Source organism: Schistocerca nitens, chromosome 2 (genome assembly GCF_023898315.1).
Source record: "Schistocerca nitens isolate TAMUIC-IGC-003100 chromosome 2, iqSchNite1.1, whole genome shotgun sequence".
NCBI lineage: Eukaryota > Metazoa > Arthropoda > Insecta > Orthoptera > Acrididae > Schistocerca > Schistocerca nitens.
Window position 1 is genome coordinate 140,949,684 of NC_064615.1, and position 20,069 is coordinate 140,969,752.

Consider the following 20,069-nt stretch of genomic DNA (forward strand, 5'->3'; position numbering starts at 1 on the left):
AAAACATATTCTTATATTTACAATACTTGTTTATAAACAATGTCTTTCATTTTGTTATCTGGGGTATACATGTACAAATTTTTCGAATTTCCTACTGGAGAGCAAGCTAAATATAGCTGACTGTGAGAGAAGTAGGAGTCTTTGAGGTTGATGCTGCAGTATTGCAGCTTTGTTAGTTATAAGACTGCTGGCTAATTTGATTGGAAATTGCAATCCTTTGAATTGGAATGGCAGTTCAGTAGAGATCAGTGGTGCTCCGGTGATAAATAATGCATGTCCTTGGTACTTTCTACTCATAAGTTTAGCTTCGATGATGTTATTTGATTGCTGTTTGAAGATTATCGTTTTTCCATTAAATAGTTTTGGTGAGCTGAGATTTCTGCGTTATATGATCTGAGATCCAATTTTAGGTCAAAGGCAGTTTAATGGCGTTCCTGGTACTTGCAAAGAGTTTAGAAACACTGTAGGGAAGTTAACACTTTCTTAAATGTTTATCATCGTGTTGATCGACTTACACATTTTTTCTTCACAGGGAATTTTCTTTTAAATATTAAAGCTGATATCGTCGACAATGTTATTTTTAGTTTCCAAAACTGCCCTTTCAAATAGCCAATCCAGATTGGTATAGTCGTGAACAATGTTTGGATAAATTTGGTCGATGAGTTCGTTTCCAGCAGTGGCTATCGGCAAAATCACTGTTGAGAATATCGTGTTGGACCTCCTTTTTCCCGGCGTTGTGTAGCAACTCGACGTGGCATGAACTCAACAAGTCGTCGGAAGTCCCCTGCAGAAATACTGAGCCATGCTGACTCAGTAGCCGTCCATAATTGCCAAAGCTTGCCGATGCAGACTTCTCTGCATGAACTTACCTCGTGCTTAAGTCCCATAAATGTTTGATGATATTCCTATCGGGCGATCTGGGTCGGCAGTTCATTCACTCGAACTGTCCAGAATGTTCTTCAAACCAACTGGGAAAAACTGTAGTCTGCTGATGTGGCGCATTGTCACCCATAAAAATTTCATCGTTGTTTGGGAACATAATGTCTATGAATGGCTGCAAATGGTCTCCAAGGAGCCGAACATAACCATTTTCAGTCAACGATCAGTTCAGTTGGACCAGTGACCAAGCCCACACTATCATGGAGCCACCACCAACTTGCACAGTGCTTTGTTGCCAACCTTGGTCCATGGCTACGTGGGGTCTCCAATCAGTTGTTAAGAACCGAAATCTAGACTCATGTGACCTGCCCACTGTTTTCCAGTCGTCTGGGCTCCAAGCGATATGGCCAGGAAACCAGGAGAGGCGCTGCAGGCGATGTTTTGCTGTTAGCAAAGGCACTCGCCTAGGTTGTCTGCTGCCATAGCTCATTAACGCCAGATTTCGCCCTGATGTAACGGATACGTTCGTCATACGTCCCACATTGATTTCTGCGGTTATTTCACGCCGTGTTGCTTGTCTCTTAGCACTGGCATTTCTACGCAGATTCTGCTGCTCTCTGTTGTTAAGTGAAGGTCGTCGGCCACTGCGTTGTCGATGATTAAGAGGTAACACCTGATACTTGGTATTCATGGGAGGGTCTTGACACTGTGGATCACGGTATATTGAATTTCCTAACTATTTCCGAAATGGAAAGCCCCATTTGTCTAGCTCCAACTACCATTCCCCGTTCAAAGTGTGTTCATTTCCACTGTGCGGCCACAATGACGTCGGAATCGTTTTCACATGAATCACCTGAGTACAAACGACAGCTACGCCAACGCACTGTCCTTTTATGCTTTGTGTACGCGTTGCTACCGCCATCTGTGTATATGCATATCGCTAATGAATGACTTTTGTTACATCCGTGTATTAAGAAGCTTACAGATGTGCAACAGAACAAATTTTTTTTCCAGTGCATAATTGCATTCTTGTCTCTTTTTCATTCAATTATTATTCATCAGGTGGAAAGTGGTAGAAATTGCAAGAGACTACCCTGTAGCAACACTTTTGATAACTGTAATATTCAACCAAATATGTCAGGGATAAAATAACTGGCCGCTGTGTCATGCGTGTAGGGGAAATTTACGTTGGCTGTAAATATGAAACATGGCGCAGTGTAAATTATTGACTGTAAATGTATACTAATAGTAACTGTGTTTTCTGTACTGATCGGTAAAATCGGATGTAGTAGTTGCACTTGTTTCCGAAACTATTTAAAAAACTACAGCGATCCTATTATTTTTCAGGTTCTCTGTTTCGATGGCTTCTTTCAAGAGGCTGTTGAAGAAACGAAAGGATACGCCTACCAAATACGAAAGTGCAGAATATATTTTTATCTTGAAGATGGTACTGTGCAAGTTATTGAGCCAAAAGTGCTCAACAGTGGAATTCCGCAAGGTAAGCGCATCTCTCCACCTTTGAGAACTTCAAACACATCATCACTCAGTTCATCAGTATGCCACTTCTTTCCACATTGATTCATCCTGGACGATACTCTTGAACTTCAGTCTGCCCTTCATCATTACTAAATTGTGAGTTGATATTGTATATGCTCCTGGATGCACCTTCTGATCCAATATAAGATTCGGAATCTCTATCTGAGCGTGATTTGTCCCAGTTGGTATCTACTTTTGTGTCCAGGTCTTTTCCTAGTACACACCCTCCTCTTTTGATTTTAGAAAAGTGTATTCGCCATTACTAGCTGAAATTTATTGCGACCTAATAATGTGCTGTAACTCATCCGGTGTCATGTCTGTGTTTTCTCATCATGGTATTAACTCGGCAAGAAATCATAATCATTGGGAAACCGTTTAAAACAATAATTGACCATGCATTTGATAGATATGAGTGGTACAGCTGTGTGAGTTTGATTGCTGGGGCAAGATAGGTGGCCAACCTGCTCTATGCATTGACAGGGACTTCAGATAGTAGTATAGCTGTGCAGGTTCTGAAACAAAGGGAACCATCACCACTCTGTCCCACCCCCAATGACGACATCTATGATGTTGTGCATTTCTGCCAGCTTCCTCCATCTCTGACAAAGACCTGTGTATAAAATGGTGTAAAATTCAAAAAATGCAGAGAAATTCAAAACAGCCCAATTGTTTTACATGTTGGCTTTCCCCCCCTCCGTCCCTCCTTATGATTTCACTTAGGAATAGGACCGTATCTTAAGTATAAATCGGCAGGAGATCCAAGATAGTGCATTTTTCTGTTGGTATGAAATTTAAGGACAGTTTGTATGACATCAGAATCTAAAATGGTGATCCAAAAACGCGACTTTTGCATGCTAAGACAGTCTGTATGACGCCAGAATGCAATGTATCAATGTAACATGGCACCAGGCGCTTACCAGTACAGCCTGTGTCATGTCAGAATCGAAGATAGCGATCCATGATGGTGGACAATACATTGCAAATGTCAGTCATGACTAAACAGTGCTCTGTGTAGTTATGAGTGCGTTATGCTGGAGCTAAGTGACTTCGAACATGGGTAAATTCTTGGTACTTGTATGGTGGTGCTTCCATAACCAAGATAGACAAAGTGTTTGGTGTTTCTAGAGCCACCATTTCGAAAATTTATACCACGCACAAGGAAAACTGAAAAACGTCATCTGCTAAGTCGCAATGTGTACGAAAGTGTGTACTGAGTGTTTGTGACCGACGGTTATTGAAGGGGATTGTGACGAAAGGAAAAAGGATAACTGCTGCAAAAGTCACAACAGAATTGCATGTTCCACTCACGAAACCTATCAGCACCAAAACCACCCGACTGGAACTCCATGAACAGGGAACTACAGGGCAAGCTAGAACACAAAAAGCATAAATCTGTGATGCAAATCCCCGTAGGAGGTAAATGTGATGCCAAAGCCATAAAACCTGGGCTATGGAGCAATAGAAGAAAGTCATTTGGTTGGATGAGTCTTGTTGCACAGTATTTCCAATTATGGCTGAGTTTACGTCCCAGGAGAGGAACATTGCGGAGGTTCAGTGATGATCTGGGCAGCCACATCGTGGTATGCCATGTGCCCCATGGTTATTCTGCAAGGTCGCATTACTGTCAAGGATAATGTGATGCCGGCCGGGGTAGCCGAGCGGTTCTAGGCGCTACAGTCTGGAACCGCGCGACCGCTACGGTCGCAGGTTCGAATCCTGCCTCGGGCATGGATGTGTGTGATGTCGTTAGGTTAGTTAGGTTAAGTAGTTCTAAGTTATAGGGTACTAATGACCTCAGAAGTTAAGTCCCATAGTGCTCAGAGCCATTTGAACCATTTTTTGATAATGTGATAATTTTGGCTAGTCTGGTCTATCCCATAGTACAATGTTCGTTCCCCTATGGTGATGCTGAGTTCCAAGACGACAAGGTTCCTGATCACACAGCTCACATCGTCCGGACTAGTTTTATGAGCACAACAAAGAACTGTCAGATCTCCCCTGGCCACCTAAGCCCCCAAATACAGCATTTGCTATACCCTCCCTATGTGTTGCACTATTTTCTGGCTTTAATCCCGAAAGGTTTTGTTTGGAACCTGTAGATAAAATAAATTATACAAAAGTGAAACTTGCACCGTATTATTTATATTAAAAGACTTGACAACTGCTGTCGATAAAGCAGAAACCACTTTAAAATCTTCGAAATGCTGGTTGGTTATATTAGAAGACATTTTGATAGTTGGTAACTTTCATTGTTTTTGCAGACAGTGGTAACTCTTTAATTTTTTTTTTTTTTTTTTTTTTTTTTTTTGAAAGAGCCACACTCAGTTGGCCAAATAATCGCATGTCGCTCACGAGCTGTGGTTTGTCAACCATTGATCTAGAGGAGCGATTCAGTGCCAGGCATAACATGGACCTGAAAGGTGCCGGTGTGTTTCCAGCGTACCATCACTCTCTAGAAGTTCTGCTAACTTATCGGTGTGCAGAGACATTTTTGCTTCTCTCACAATCAGTCTCCCTAGTACTGGTATGTCTTGATGCACATGGTCTGCTGCACTTTCCCCATAAGCTTGGAGTGTTGCGTCAGCTTAATCTTACTATTTGGCAAGTGAAGTTCTTGTGTGAACAAGCTCTCTGCTGGTGGTCACTGAAGTATGAGGACCTGTCTCACAGGAGCGGATCCAGTGGGAGTCATGATGCTTCCCCTCAAAATACACTTCAGTAGAAGCATTTACATTTTGGCATAGGTCAGTTACCTAATAAAGGTTCCTCGGGCTTCCAGTCGCGTCAAGTGGTTTAAAATCCACGAGCTTTCGGCCGAGTACTCCTCGGCAGTTGTCAAGTGGTGATTATCTTCTTGTTGCTGCTGCCGTCCTTAAATAGCCGCGCTGACTTCTGTGACGTCACTGGTACCCGCTCCGGCACCATATATGGTAATGTTTGCGTGTTGTGGCCGCCGGGCCCGCTTCAACCGTCCGATGGCCGGGTCCCGCGCTGTGCTTAGCTGCAGGCCGCCGCCTTTATTGAACGTGTTCTCACAAATTTTTATTTCGATCGCTTCTTTTATTATGCTATCCCAAAAACTGTTAGTCCGTGTGATAATAGATGTCTCGTCGAATGCAACACGATAACCGTTTCCTAATGCATGCTCTGCTACCGCTGATTTTTCTGGGTACCGTAGTCAAGAACATCTCTCGTGTTCTACACAGCGCTCTTCAATGGTACGCACAGTCTGCCCGATATAGAACCGTCCACATCCACATGGTATTTTATATACTCCTGGCGTTCTGAGGCCTATGTCGTATTTCACAGGCCTCAAGAGTTGTCGAATTTTTGCTGGAGCCCTGAAGAACAAATCGATTTATGCCTCTTTAGGAGCCAGCTTATCTTTCCTGTTATTGAGCCACAGAACGGCAAGAACGCAAACTTCTTAAAGTCTTTCTTGGAGTCTTTCTGCTTACGTATTTTCGGAAAGATAGCTTGCGAAATCTGGTGGTTGTTGTAGCCGTTTTCCTTGAATACTTTCCGCATGTGGCTCTGTTCCTTCTGCAAGTTTTCAGAGTATGAGACGGTTTCGGCTCGATGCACTAAGGTCCTCCGAACAGAACTTTCCTGCGACGGATAGTATAGCTGTTAGCGTGCAGATATCAGTTTGTGTGGGTGGGTTTCCGGTAAACGCTGTGGCTGAGACACCCATTTGCTTTGCTGCGGACGAGGACATTAAGGAATGGCAACGCACCATCTGTCTCTATCTCCATCGTGAAATTGATGTTGTCATGGATGTTGTTGATGTGATCCAAGAATTCTACCAGCTTTTCACGTCCATGAGACCAGACCACGAACGTGTCGGCGACGTAACGATAGAAACAACTAGGCTTTTCAGGAACCGTGTCCAGGGCGATGTTATCAAAGTAGTGCATGAACAGATTGGCTACAACTGGAGCTAATGGGCTCCCACCGCAACACCGTCCGTCTGGTTGAAATTTTCACCATATGGAGAAACCTTTGTTAGTACATATCGCCGTGAAACTATGCACTCCTATGCCAGTTACCTTTCGGAGAATAAACTATCACGAAAACTTAGAATCTAGAAAATGGCAAGGAATTCTATAAATTAGAAGCACTAATAACTTTTTATAATACTTTTAATGACCGGTGAAAATACACATTTTTTACAATGCTGGTACGACAGATCCAAACATACATCCGTATGCTACCACTTCCCGAAAGAAAAGGGTGAAGATACATGAATTAATAAATTGAAGAGCGATTTTCTTACTTTGTTTCATACAGAAATTTAACGATGTATCAAAACATTATCCTTGCCAAAAAGCAACTCCTTTTGCGGTGTCCTTGGTTTATAGTTCATTCAGTTTACATATATCTTATATATCATGAAAAAAGAAAAGAAAGAAAAATAATGTGATTCAATACACGGTGTAACATATATGATTGTCAAATACTTGTCTATGTTATGTAGTAGATAGGGTTGAGAGATATGCATTATCATAATTATGTAAACACCATGTTGTGCCATGCCAGGGGATTGTAGAACCCCTCGTGATGACTGGGTGTTGTGTGATGTCCTTAGGTTTGTTAGGTTTAAGTAGTTCTAAGTTCTATGGGACTGATGACCATAGATGTTAAGTCCCATAGTGCTCAGAGCCATTTGAACCATTTTTTTGATTGTAGAACTGACACCACATCACACTAAGTCCATCAGCCACTTTGTCTGCAAAGAGCTGTTGCCATTAGGAGTGGCCCCCATGTCAGTAACTGGATGCTCAACAGGTTGCCGGCCGACCACACGCTCGGGAGCCTAGTGTGGAATAACTGCAAGGATACAAGAGCAGCTGACACATCATTTGATGTCTAACAGTGTTTCTGTACCCACCCATCTGGCCAGAGCCTGCCTGTACTGACATGTCTATATGATGTTTGGAGTGCAGGTAAACATCTAGTGTTTGGAACAGTCTGTGTTTCCCACTATAGCCAGCTACATGATTTCATACTTTAGAATGGCGTTGTCTTGTGATGCACGCTGGTCCTCTTCATCTACTGCGACTAGAACACATGCTCTGCACCTCTTTCTCTTCCCGAATTCATCGAGCATAATAATACAATGTATATCTTCGCCGTATTGAAGCATAAAGTACATTTCATCACAGGGTCCCACATAACAGGTGTTCACACAGGGGCATTCCTAAGGTCTTAATCAATCCTTAATTTTAGAACTGAACAGTACCCTATTATGTCGACGAGCGTCCATCCTGAACACTCAATAAAATTGCCTCGGTTTCAAATGTTGGGGAGAAAAGCATGACCAGCGTGAGAAATAGGTCTGATGCACTTCAAAAAAAAAAAAAAAATAAATAAATAAAAAAAATAAAATAAAATAAAATAAAATCATGAGAAAGTTACTTCCCATTGCTTTGTGTGCAAACGTTTCCAGAAGAAATTCGCAAAGTCATGAAGTTGGTGATGAAGATTGTTAACTCCGTAATAACTAAAGCTGTTAGTCATCGCTAATTTAAAGAATTTTTAACTGAAATGGAGAGTGAGTACATAGCTCTTCTGCTGCATAAGAAGGTATAAGGGGCTTTCAAAAAGAAACGAGCCGGAGTCTGGAATGCGCAAACCGGTGAAAGGAGGGTAATATCGTGGCGTGGTAACGAGGTGTGGTTCCAACCAGAGCGTGGAAGCTCACAGCCCATCGCTAGAGGGCACACGTGCACGTCAAGTGACTATACAGAGCTAGCAGCGGCATGCATCAATCGTCCAATGCTGCCGGTCGCATTGCACACAGTGGCATCGAGGCGTCAAAATAAGAACAGAGAGGTGCTGTTCGTTTTCTGACAGCGGAAGGAGTAGGAGGAACGGACATCCATCGACGAATGTCACAAGTGTACAGCTAACACTGCATGTCCCTTGCAAGGGTTAAGGTTTGGCACAACCGCTTCAGGGAAGGACCGGTGTCGTTATCCGATGATGCACGGTGGATGCACTGATTACCCAGGACCGCCGAATGACAGTGAAAGCCATAGCCGCCATGGTCGGATTGAGCGTCGGAAGTGTTCACACCATCATGAAGGAACGACCGTACATGCGCAAAGTGTGTGCCAAGTGGGTGCCCCACAGTCTTCAACCACACGAGGAAGCATGTCGAATGGTCCACTGTATTGTTCATCTGCAGCGCTACGCTCGGGAAGGGAATGCGTTCCTGGCACGAGTGGTGGCTGGAGATGAGTCATGGTGTCATCACTTCGAACCAGAATCAAAACGACAACGTCTCCAGTGGAAGCGTCCAGGGTCACCACCACCAAAAAAATCCAAGGCCATCCACACGAGTGCAGGAAAGGTTATGCTGACGTTCTTCTTTGACCAAATGGCCCCCTACTGATTCACTTCCTGCGGCAATGGACAACAGTGAATACCCAGCGTTACTCGCAAACCTTGATCACCCTTCGGCAAACGGTCAAATCAAAAAGACCAGGCAATCTCACCCACTGGGTCATTCTGCTCCATGACAATGCAAAATCTCATACGGCCAACACAGTCGCATCACTCCTGCAGAAATTCAAATGGGAGGTTCTCGGACACCCTCCATACAGTCCGGACCTCTCTCCCTGTGCCATTTTTGGTCCCCTTAAAAAGGCTCTGAGGGGCGAACGATTCATCTCGGACGACGACGTCCAGCTGTACATGCGGAACTGGTTAACATCACAGCCCCGAAAATTTTATGAGACAGCCATTCTCCGCCTTGTGTCACAGTGGGACAAGAGTCTCAACAGCCAGGGTCAGTACTTCTAACATACAGGTACTGGTTTCGGTAATTATACCTCCGGCTGATTTCTTTTTGAACGCCCCTTATAATTGATCATCAAGAGGACATGTTTTGAAACGTTTCGTTTCCTTATTTAAAAAATTAAAGCATTTCTCCTTGGGAACAATCTTCATTATCCGATACTAGCGAACGATCACTGGAACCAAAATAGTTTATTTCATGGTAGAAACTACGTCTGATTTAAATCGACTACATCGTAAACTACACGGGAATTTTTAAATGTTAGAACAAGTTGTTTCATTTGAAAACTTATTATCTCTTTTTGTTTAAGACTGTGAAAGAGAAACTTTGATTCACTTTCGAAGCCTGTTGAAACATCGCCAAGAAAACAATTCTGATATCGACATTTGCACTGGGAAGCTTTTTCTCAACAGATTTCAGCACTGTAGAAATAACAAAGCAACATTAGCCTTTGTTAGAAAACGTTTAATGCTGTTGTAACGGAATTCAATTTTTCTCCTTTTAATAATGGCAATGGCAACTTTGAAATGCAATTGCTCGATATAAAAAAAACTAATTCTGTAGCTCGAAATTTGAACGTCTTCGTTATGATAAAGAAATACTGGAGAAGAACAAACGTGGACTTACTTCACAGCCTTGGTGGTCTGCTTTGAAAGACCTGGAGAAGGAAAACACACTGATTTTTAACGTCTGGAATAATATTATTGTCACATATAGTCAAGTGAACAGTCATGTACAAGCATGAACCTTATCTAGAGTAAATTGAGGAATCGAGTTATTCGTAAGAACATAGAATCACGTGTAAAAAAAAAAGAGAGAGACAGAGAAAGACACACATACACACACTCACACACACAACACACACACACACACACAGGATACAGCATACAAATTTGACCTTCGCACACTTTTCCAGGAGATGCAAGACCATTGTTCACATAAATGTTTCTATCAGTGTCATAATTTAATTGTATGGATACCTCAAAATTTAATTTTATCAATAAATAATATAATTAATAATTACGATATCGAGTTTTATTCACCGTAACTTCAGTTTAATGAAGACTTAAAACATTAAGTAAACGTCATTACTTTAATTTTAGGGATTGTTGTGGAATGAAAGAAGATGTAGTGTCGAGTTTTGAGAAAAGTATGTTGAGGTGGGTTGGACATATAGGGAGGATGAACGAAAGGAGATAGACGAAACAAGTATACAATGTGAGTCATGGTGTCATCACTTCGAACCAGAATCAAAACGACAAAGTCTCCAGTGGAAGTGTCCAGGGTCACCACCACCAAAAAAGGGGAGAGGGTGGACCTCAGCTAACGTAAGTCAGTCAGACTGAGGACACTGCTAGCAAAGGCCGGTTTAAGAATACTCTAATTAAGTTAATAACAATGTACCTACCTGTATACTTTAAATCTAAAAATTTAGGCTATCAAAATAAATTTGAATCGTTCTACTGTTGAAATTTGGCTCAACTGACTAATGGATATATGTATCGAATTCGATGTAAGTAAGCTCACAACAACCTTCTCGCCACGTGAACTTAATGCTCCAGGGACACTCATCAACCGACAGCGCATCCCGCGGCCGCCGCCGCACAGCGACGAGTTCTACGACATTCTCGACTTCAACGTCGGCCGCGAAATTGAGCTGTTCGGGCGCGTCTTCAAGCTCACCAGCTGCGACGCCTTCACCCGCGCCTTTCTCAGCCGAATGGGCGTTCCAGTTCCAGAGGCCATCGCTCAACCCATTGATCCGTACACCAACATCAGAGAGCAGGTCAGTAACACGTAAGGAATGAGCCACCTGCACTCAAACATAGAGGAAATTATTATCAAGTACTCATCAGAATGGAACAGTGACCCATTTCCTTTTCATTGGTGTAGTGCTGGCAACTTCCCAGTACAGACAGTAAAGAAACGCTCATAGCTAAAGAGCAGAGGAGTTAAAGGGAAAGTATTTATGACTAAGTTTTAGCAGAAAGAAACTTAAAAAAAGTAGGCCAAATAATTCATACACCAATACTCTGTCCGTAAAACCTTATTCTTTTCAGTAAGACATAATTACCGGAGCAAGTGTACACCTTTACACCTTTACTTGGTATAATAGGGTCCATACGTACACTACTGTTTGGAAAAAGTGAAACACAAAGATCGAGAGATGTGATCGCAATGAAATTTGTTTCACCGATTAGGGACATGACACTACACAAATGATTACCATTACAGACCTGTATGTGCACTGCGACTCGAAATTCAGTATGGAGTAGCGCCACCACGTGCTGCAATCAGAGTCGCTACACTTCATGGCGTGGAATCAAAGAGTGCCCGAATGTGCTGCTGGGGAATACTCTGCCATGTGGTTTGTAAGCGTGTCCACAAAACATCAACTGTGGCTGCAGAAGGACCTGAAGCAAAAACTTGCTGACCGACCGTATCCCAGACATGTTCGATGGGTGACATGTCAGGCGAACGGACAAGGCGAGTAATGCAGTGCTACCATCATTCTTTGAAGGAGGCTTGCACATCCCTCACCACATGCAGCTGGGCGTTGTCTTGTTGAAATATGGCATTGGAAAAGCCTGCAGGAGGGCTAGTTGCAGAACCTCCCTAATGTAGCGGCAGCTGTTCAGATTGCTCTCAAGACGTAAAGGCGAGATGTGTGTTACAGGCAATGGTACCCCAACCAACACACTTCGCATTTGTACGCCATATCGCCCAGTTATACAGTCTACTGGATTGCGTCTACAACGACGGCGCTGAATAATTATGTGGCCATCACTGTGGGACAAGTTGAAGGAAGACACACCCGGAAACGTTACTTTTTTCCACTCAGCACGCCAATGTCGGCGTTCGCTTGCCCATCGCAGTCTGCGGTGTTAGTGGATTCTGGTCACCGGAAGCCGTTGCAATTGCATGCATGCAACCAGTCCAGCCTGCAGAAGACGGCGTCGAACCATCAATGCAGACTTGTCCACTTCCGTTGCAGTGACCCACTGTCACACCAACACTGTGGATGAAGCTGTCTGTCTGTTACGCAAGATGATAAGATGGCCGTCATCTCGCGCTGTGATCATATTGTGTCGTCCAATACCCTGTTGGTACTTTGTAATTCCTTCTTCTATCCACTGGTTCCACGTACGCCTCGCTGTTGAAGCAGCATGCCCTGAAAAAGCTGCAGTGTTATGGAACGACAGGTCCACCTCCCAAGGACCAATCATTCCTGTAGGTTAATTCTTAGAAAGAAGAAAACAGCAACCAGCCGCTATTAATACTGCTATTTATTTAGGTAAATAGCGCCGTTACCGGTTTCGAACTGGCAAGTTCATCATCAGACGGCTGTTCACATGATTTTCAAGATACATTTTACATTATCGCCCGTTTTCGATTTTTATTATTCCACTGTGGCGAAGTATTTTTGGTGTGTTGTTGCCGTCGAAAATTCCGCGCGATTTTGTTGCAGAGTTGCGCGCAGACCATTGGTTCTAAGTATTTCACGATTTGCAAACAGTAGTGTATCGTGAAAATTGATGTATGTCTACACTCCACATCTCCTAAACCACTGGACCAATTTCAACCAAAGTCGGTACACATATCCCTTACTGTCAGGCAACAGTGGCTGTGGGGGTAAGAACCTCCTACCTCTCATAGTTCAGGAGATATGACGTCATAAACAATGGGATGAGTTAAAAACTGCCCCATCATGCATGACTGTTAATTTGATTACTTTTGTGCTATTTACACTTTTCGCCAAAAATTTTGCTGACAGTATCCACTTAGCCGCTAAATGCACCTACAAAATTGTATCATGACCCCACGCATAGTTCAGGAAATATAACGCCATAAACGCTGAGATGCGTGAAAAACTACCAGATTGTGCATGATGTTTAAATTTATTATTTCTTTGCTACTAAATCTATTCGCAACGCGATTTTCAGACACTATTCACATATTCTGTTAAATGTACCTACACAACTATACCACTGTACGACACAGTTCCAGAGGTATGACGTCAGAAATAATTAGATACATGAAAAAATTACATTACATCTATTTTTACTACTAACGAAGAGAACACGGCAGGTGTCATAGCCCGATTTTCCAGAAACTTCGCTCAGTGGAAGAGGAGTTAAAATAAGAGAACGTGTGTCTCGGCTTATCAATAGATAATCGACCGTCAAAGTTTTCGAGGTATTTTCCAAATAATTTATGTGCCTTTTTCCAGCGATACTCTCAGAGGAAACGGTGGCACAGTGATTAGCGTCGCGGCTTATTAATTTTGCGCCCCGTGTTCGAACCCGATTACTACTTTTATTTTTGGTTTTCGTTTATATATCCACTAATTACTAAACGACTGTTTTCCAGTATATATTGATATAATATTGTCATTCACCTGTTAACTGTATGTCAGATGAATGAATTTAAAAAACAAGAATGAGAAAATTATTTGAAATTGTTTTTGGTGAAATTCCTGTTGTGTATCTTGAGTCCTAATCAGTTGTAAGCGCGTTTTCAGAAAAGTGCATGGTTTGCCACGAAATTATTTCCAGTGTCCGACATCTTCACCAATTTTAACGACATATCTTTAACGACTAAGAATCGTATGAAGAAATCTCACTGTGGGGAAACTGCCTTCGCACGATGATCGACGTGTTCGGAATATCTATGTTTCGAATACGTATGTTTTTGGATAGGGTCGCCTTTAGCAAAACACAATTATGTTTTTTAACCCAAACATGTTTCACTGCAGTTGCAGCATCTTCAGTGAGCTTTTATTTTACATTGTTAAAGATAAATAGTGTTCTTTGCTGTTTGTATACATGTAGCTATTAGATTTTAAATCGTAATTACAGATATCTGTAATTACGATTTAAAAACTAATAGCTACAGATACCTATAATTACGGTTTAAAAACTAATAGCTACATGTATACATACGGCAAAGAACACACTTTATCTTTAACAGATGAAAAATAAAATCCCACTGAAGATACTGCAACTGCAGTGAAACATGTTTGGGTTAAAAAACAAAATTGTGTTTTGCTAAAGGCGGATCCTATCCAAAAACATACGTGTTGTTAAAGCAAACACGGAAGAAAAGAGCTTCAACCCCAAGATGATTGTGTTTCTAATGTTTCTACGACCGGTATTATCCAGGGAAAGGCACAAAATCTTCGTGAACAACAAACATATGAATAAAATATGAGAATTTAAGAATGTATATGAGTATGATATATCGGAATATTAGGCTTTAAAAAGATTGTAGCCCGTCAACATACTACACACACATATATAATATAATAAATGTGTGACACGTACTGTGAAATCCAGTTTTATCCTCTAATTTGATGATAAACATTCGTGTAGCTATCTTTTACCGACGTGGGTAGATAATTGAAAACAATAACCGCTGTGCCACCATTTCGTCTATGGATATCGTGCGGTAAAACGCATACTTAGAAAACTCCGACCGTCATTTTTTTTTTCAGAAATGGTCGAGTTTCTACGGATAAGCCGAAATAAGCGTACGCTTATTTTGAATGCTCTTCCACTGAGCGAATTTCCTGGGAAACTGGCTGATGGCACTTGCCGCCTTCACCTCGTAAGACACTCCAACAGTCAAGTCAACTTAAGAAAATCCCTGACACCTGGAAGCGCTTTTGAGAACTTTCAGCTGCGCAGAACAAACAGCCGTAGGTGAAAATACTAGCCTCCGCCTCTGTATTTGCAGCCGGATTGTTATCCTATGGAGCTTGGGTTCGGTTCCAGGTAGGATCGGAGATTTTTCCGCTCGTGGAGTGGGTGTTGTGACGTCCTTATGTTCGTATCGTAGTAATTGATATTCCACCGTTGAGAGGGCTGTATAGGCACGTCCAGAAAGCCACTAAATAAATTATAAGAAAGCTTTACTTGATGCTTAGGGTAGATGGGATACCCTGATACTACAGAAAATGATTGATGATTTTCTTAATTTTTTCCAGCTTTTGAAGTACTGTTCGTTAGAGCAGTCTTTTTTTTTTTCATGGCTCAGGAGGCTCTATTCTGTGAAGCTTACGTTCTTGACGTGGCGCTGTGCTGTTGCTTGCAGACGGACACGCGGCTGGCGAAGAAACCGAACCGCACGATAGACACTCGCGGGCAGTTCCTGTCTCTGGACCGCAAGGTGCTGCGCTTCTACGGCTACTGGGACGACAGGGAGAGCGAGCACGGCATGCTGCACCGGCTCGAGCTGCAGTACTTCCTGGCGGACGACACGATCGCCATCAAGGAGCACGTGCCGCCCAACTCCGGCCGCGACTCGGGCTTCATGTTCTGCCGCCGGGGGAAGCTGCCCAAGGTGTGCCCAGTTCTCTGCGCTACACGCCGAGCCACGCAGCGCCACTAGTTTGTCCCATGCCGTACCATTTAATTCGACGATATCCGCGCCCCAGCAGTGCGAGACAACTCACTACAAGCTGACATGTAGATGCTATGACGTAGCTGTACGATATTTTTTCACGGGATACTGTTCTTGTGGCTATATATACAGGGTGGTCCATTGATCGTGACCAGGCCAAATATCTCACGAAATAAGCTTCAAACGAAAAAACTACAAAGAACGAAACTTGTCTAGCCTGAAGGGGGAAACCAGATGGCGCTATGATTGGCCCGCTAGATGGCGATGCCACAAGTCAAACGGATATCAACTGCGTTTTTTTTAAAATAGGAACCCCCATTTTTTATTACATATTCGTGTAGTACGTAAAGAAATATGAATGTTTTAGTTGGACCACTTTTTTCGCTTTGTGATAGATGGCGCTGTAATAGTCACAAACATATGGCTCACAATTTTAGACGAACACTTGGTAACAGGTAGGTTTTTTAAACTAAAATACAGAACGTAGGTACGTTTGAACATTTTATTTCGGTTGTTCCAATGTGATACATGTACCTTTGTGAACTTATCATTTCTGAGAACGCATGCTGTTACAGCGTGATTACCTGTAAATACTACATTAATGCAATAAATGCTCAAAATGATGTCCATCAACCTCAAAGCATTTGGCAATACGTGTAACGACATTCCTCTCAACAGCGAGTAATTCGCCTTCCGTAATGTTCGCACATGCATTGACAATGCGCTGACGCATGTTGTCAGGCGTTGTCGGTGGATCACGATAGCAAATATCCTTCAACTCTCCCCACAGAAAGAAATCCGGGGACGTCAGATCCGGTGAACGTGCGGGCCATGGTATGGTGCTTCGACGACCAATCCACCTGTCATGAAATATGCTATTCAATACCGCTTCAACCGAGTGCGAGCTATGTGCCGGACATCCATCATGTTGGAAGTACATCGTCATTCTGTCATGCAGTGAAACATCTTGTAGTAACATCGGTAGAACATTACGTAGGAAATCAGTACACATTGCACCATTTAGATTGCCATCGATAAAATGGGGGCCAATTATCCATCCTCCCATAATGCCGCTCCATACATTAACCCGCCAAGGTCGTTGATGTTCCACTTGTCGCAGCCATCGTGGATTTTCCGTTGCCCAATAGTGCATATTATGCCGGTTTACGTTAACGCTGTTGGTGAATGACGCTTCGTCGCTAAATAGAACGCGTGAAGAAAATTTGTCAGCATCCCGTAATTTCTCTTGTGCCCAGTGGCAGAGTTGTACACGACGTTCAAAGTCGTCGCCATGTAATTCCTGTTGCATAGAAATATGGTACAGGTGCAATCGACGTTGATGTAGCATTCTCAACACCGACGTTTTTGAGATTCCCGAGTCTCACGCAGTTTGTCTGCTACTGATGTGCGGATTAGCCGCGACAGCAGCTAAAACACCTACTTGGGCATCATAATTTGTTGCATGTCGTGGTTGACGTTTCACATGTGGCTGAACACTTCCTGTTTCCTTAAATAACGTAACTATCCGGCGAACGGTCCGGACACTTGGATGATGTCGTCCAGGATACCGAACAGCATACATAGCACACGCCCGTTCGGCATTTTGATCACAATAGCCATACATCAACACGATATCGACCTTTTCCGCAATTGGTGACCGGTCCACTTTAACACAGGTAATGTATCACGAAGCAAATACCGTCCGCATTGGCTGAATGTTACGTGATACCACGTACTTATACGTTTGTGACTATTACAGTGCCATTTATCATAAAGCGAAAAAAGTGGTCCAACTAAAACATTCATATTTCTTTACGTGATACACTAATATGTAATAAAAATGGGGGTTCCTATACACAAACACTACTTTAACAGAAATTATAGTTTTCTTGGGCATCTTCAGGTGTGACTCCTGTAGAAGGAATGTAATAGCACGATTCCTCAACGTATATACTGTCAACAAAACATGTAATTACGGGAAGAAATACTCAACTAGAACGAATTTCTAATAGGAAAATACCCACAACTCTACAAATTAGTACTCCTGCATGTTGTGGTATTTTCGGTAGCATTGTTGTAGACATAAAGCCACTTAACGCCCAGTGCAATCCCATGTTGTTTCACTTCGTACTTTGTGTTTCATGCAAATTCGCACATCCTTGTTGAGTGCTTTTTTTTCTTAGGCACCGGATAGACATGTTTGGTGAATGGGCCTAATATTTCGCTTGGAATTGAAGAAGGTTTTCCACGTTTTTCGCAGTCCGGTAGTTCGACATTTTTTGAAATTACCTCTACCATATTTATTCGGTAGTCAACATGTTTTTCCTTTCTTTGACAGTGTATTTTTTTACAGATAATATAAATAATAATTTTGACAATAAATTCCACCCATTCCCTTATTGTATTCGAGGACGCATTTGGGCTTCACTGGTTTCCTAATCTGTTCGTCTATGTGTTAAACCCTTTCTACCTTCTTGCTTTGTTGATGTCATGTACACGTCACGATTGTCTTTCCATCTTAGGGCCAACAAATTATTACAGCTACTACATAAATATTTTCCTTTCTTTAAAATTTGTTTTTTAATATTTTTGGCATATTTTGTCCCGATAATATCTGTCTTTTCCTGCTGTAATATTAAAAAAGAGGTCGAGGGAGTAGTACCACTTGTCAAGAAACAAAGTATATTGTTCAGTATGGATTATGACAAGTCCATGACAACATTCGGTGATGCTCTATTATTCCTATCAGTTCTATCCTGGCCAGTGTCTATTTTGAAACCGTAACAATAATCGCGTTCTTTTCGACCGATTAAGTTGTTTGTATGCTAAACGCCCTTTATATTTCAGAAAGGATTCGTCTATACTGATATTTTCATCTGGTATGTAAATTTCTCATTCCAAAAGTTCATGAAAGGTCTTACCTTTCGAAGTCGGTCAGTACTGTTAGCAGTTTTCTTGTTACCAATATGCAAGATTCTGGAAATTTGTTTAAATCTTTTACGTAGGATTTGGATATTTGGTTTTCTGACTTACACCATTAAAATGCACGGTGCATAGTAGGCCTTCATTTCGTCAAAAGTAACAGGATTACAAGTGTCGTTCACTTTCCGTTTCTTCCTTTCGTTGTCTGTCATCTGACAGGCGAAGAGATTTGTTTCCATAACAAACATTTAATCATACAGCTTTATTGTATGATTAAATGATGACGGCGTCCTCTTGGGTAAAATATTCCGGAGGTAAAATAGTCCCCCATTCGGATCTCCGGGCGGGGACTACTCAAGAGGACGTCGTTATCAGGAGGAAGAAAACTGGTGTTCTACGGATCGGAGCGTGGAATGTCAGATCCCTTAATCGGGCAGGTAGGTTAGAAAATTTAAAAAGGGAAATGGATTGGTTAAAGTTAGATATAGTGGGAATTAGTGAAGTTCGGTGGCAGGAGGAACAAGACTTTTGGTCAGGTGATTACAGGGTTATAAATACAAAATCAAATAGGGGTAATGCAGGAGTAGGTTTAATAATGAATAAAAAATAGGAGTGCAGGTTAGCTACTACAAACAGCATAGTGAACGCATTATTGTGGCCAAGATAGACACAAAGCCCATGCCTACTACAGTAGTACAAGTTTATATGCCAACTAGCTCTGCAGATGATGAAGAAATTGATGAAATGTATGACGAGATAAAAGAAATTATTCAGGTAGTGAAGGGAGACGAAAATTTAATAGTCATGGGTGACTGGAATTCGTCAGTAGGAAAATGGAGAGAAGGAAACATAGTAGGTGAATATGGATTGGGGGGAAGAAATGAAAGAGGAAGCCGCCTTGTAGAATTTTGCACAGAGCATAACTTAATCATAGCTAACACTTGGTTCAAGAATCATAAAAGAAGGTTGTATACCTGGAAGAATCCTGGAGATACTAAAAGGTATCAGATAGATTATATAATGGTAAGACAGAGATTTAGGAACCAGGTTTTAAATTGTAAGACATTTCCAGGGGCAGATGTGGATTCTGACCACAATCTATTGGTTATGAACTGTAGATTAAAACTGAAGAAACTGCATAAAGGTGGGGATCTAAGGAGATGGCACATGGATAAACTGACTAAACCAGAGTTTTTACAGAGTTTCAGGGAGAGCATAAGGGAAAAATTGACAAGAATGGGGGAAAGAAAAACAGTAGAAGAAGAATGGGTAGCTTTGAGGGATGAAGTAGTGAAGGCAGCAGAGGATCAAGTAGGTAAAAAGACGACGGCTAATAGAAATCCTTGGGTAACAGAAGAAATATTGAATTTAATTGATGAAAGGAGAAAATATAAAAATGCAGTAAATGAAGCAGGCAAAAAGGAATACAAACGTCTCAAAAATGAGATCGACAGGAAGTGCAAAATGGCTAAGCAGGGATGGCTAGAGGACAAATGTAAGGATGTAGAGGCTTGTCTCACTAGGGGTA

At 42.1% G+C, this 20,069-nt stretch overlaps 1 protein-coding gene across 1 annotated transcript in view; it reads left to right on the forward strand.

The window, feature by feature from the left end:
* LOC126234302 (EF-hand domain-containing family member C2-like) overlaps nucleotides 1-20,069 on the forward strand; it is a 240,230-nt gene that overhangs the window by 86,002 nt on the left and 134,159 nt on the right. The window contains exons 3-5 of the mRNA XM_049942988.1: nucleotides 2,227-2,377; nucleotides 10,780-11,003; nucleotides 15,311-15,559. Of these exons, the coding sequence (XP_049798945.1) occupies nucleotides 2,227-2,377; nucleotides 10,780-11,003; nucleotides 15,311-15,559 (624 nt within the window). The remainder of the gene's footprint in view (nucleotides 1-2,226; nucleotides 2,378-10,779; nucleotides 11,004-15,310; nucleotides 15,560-20,069) is intronic.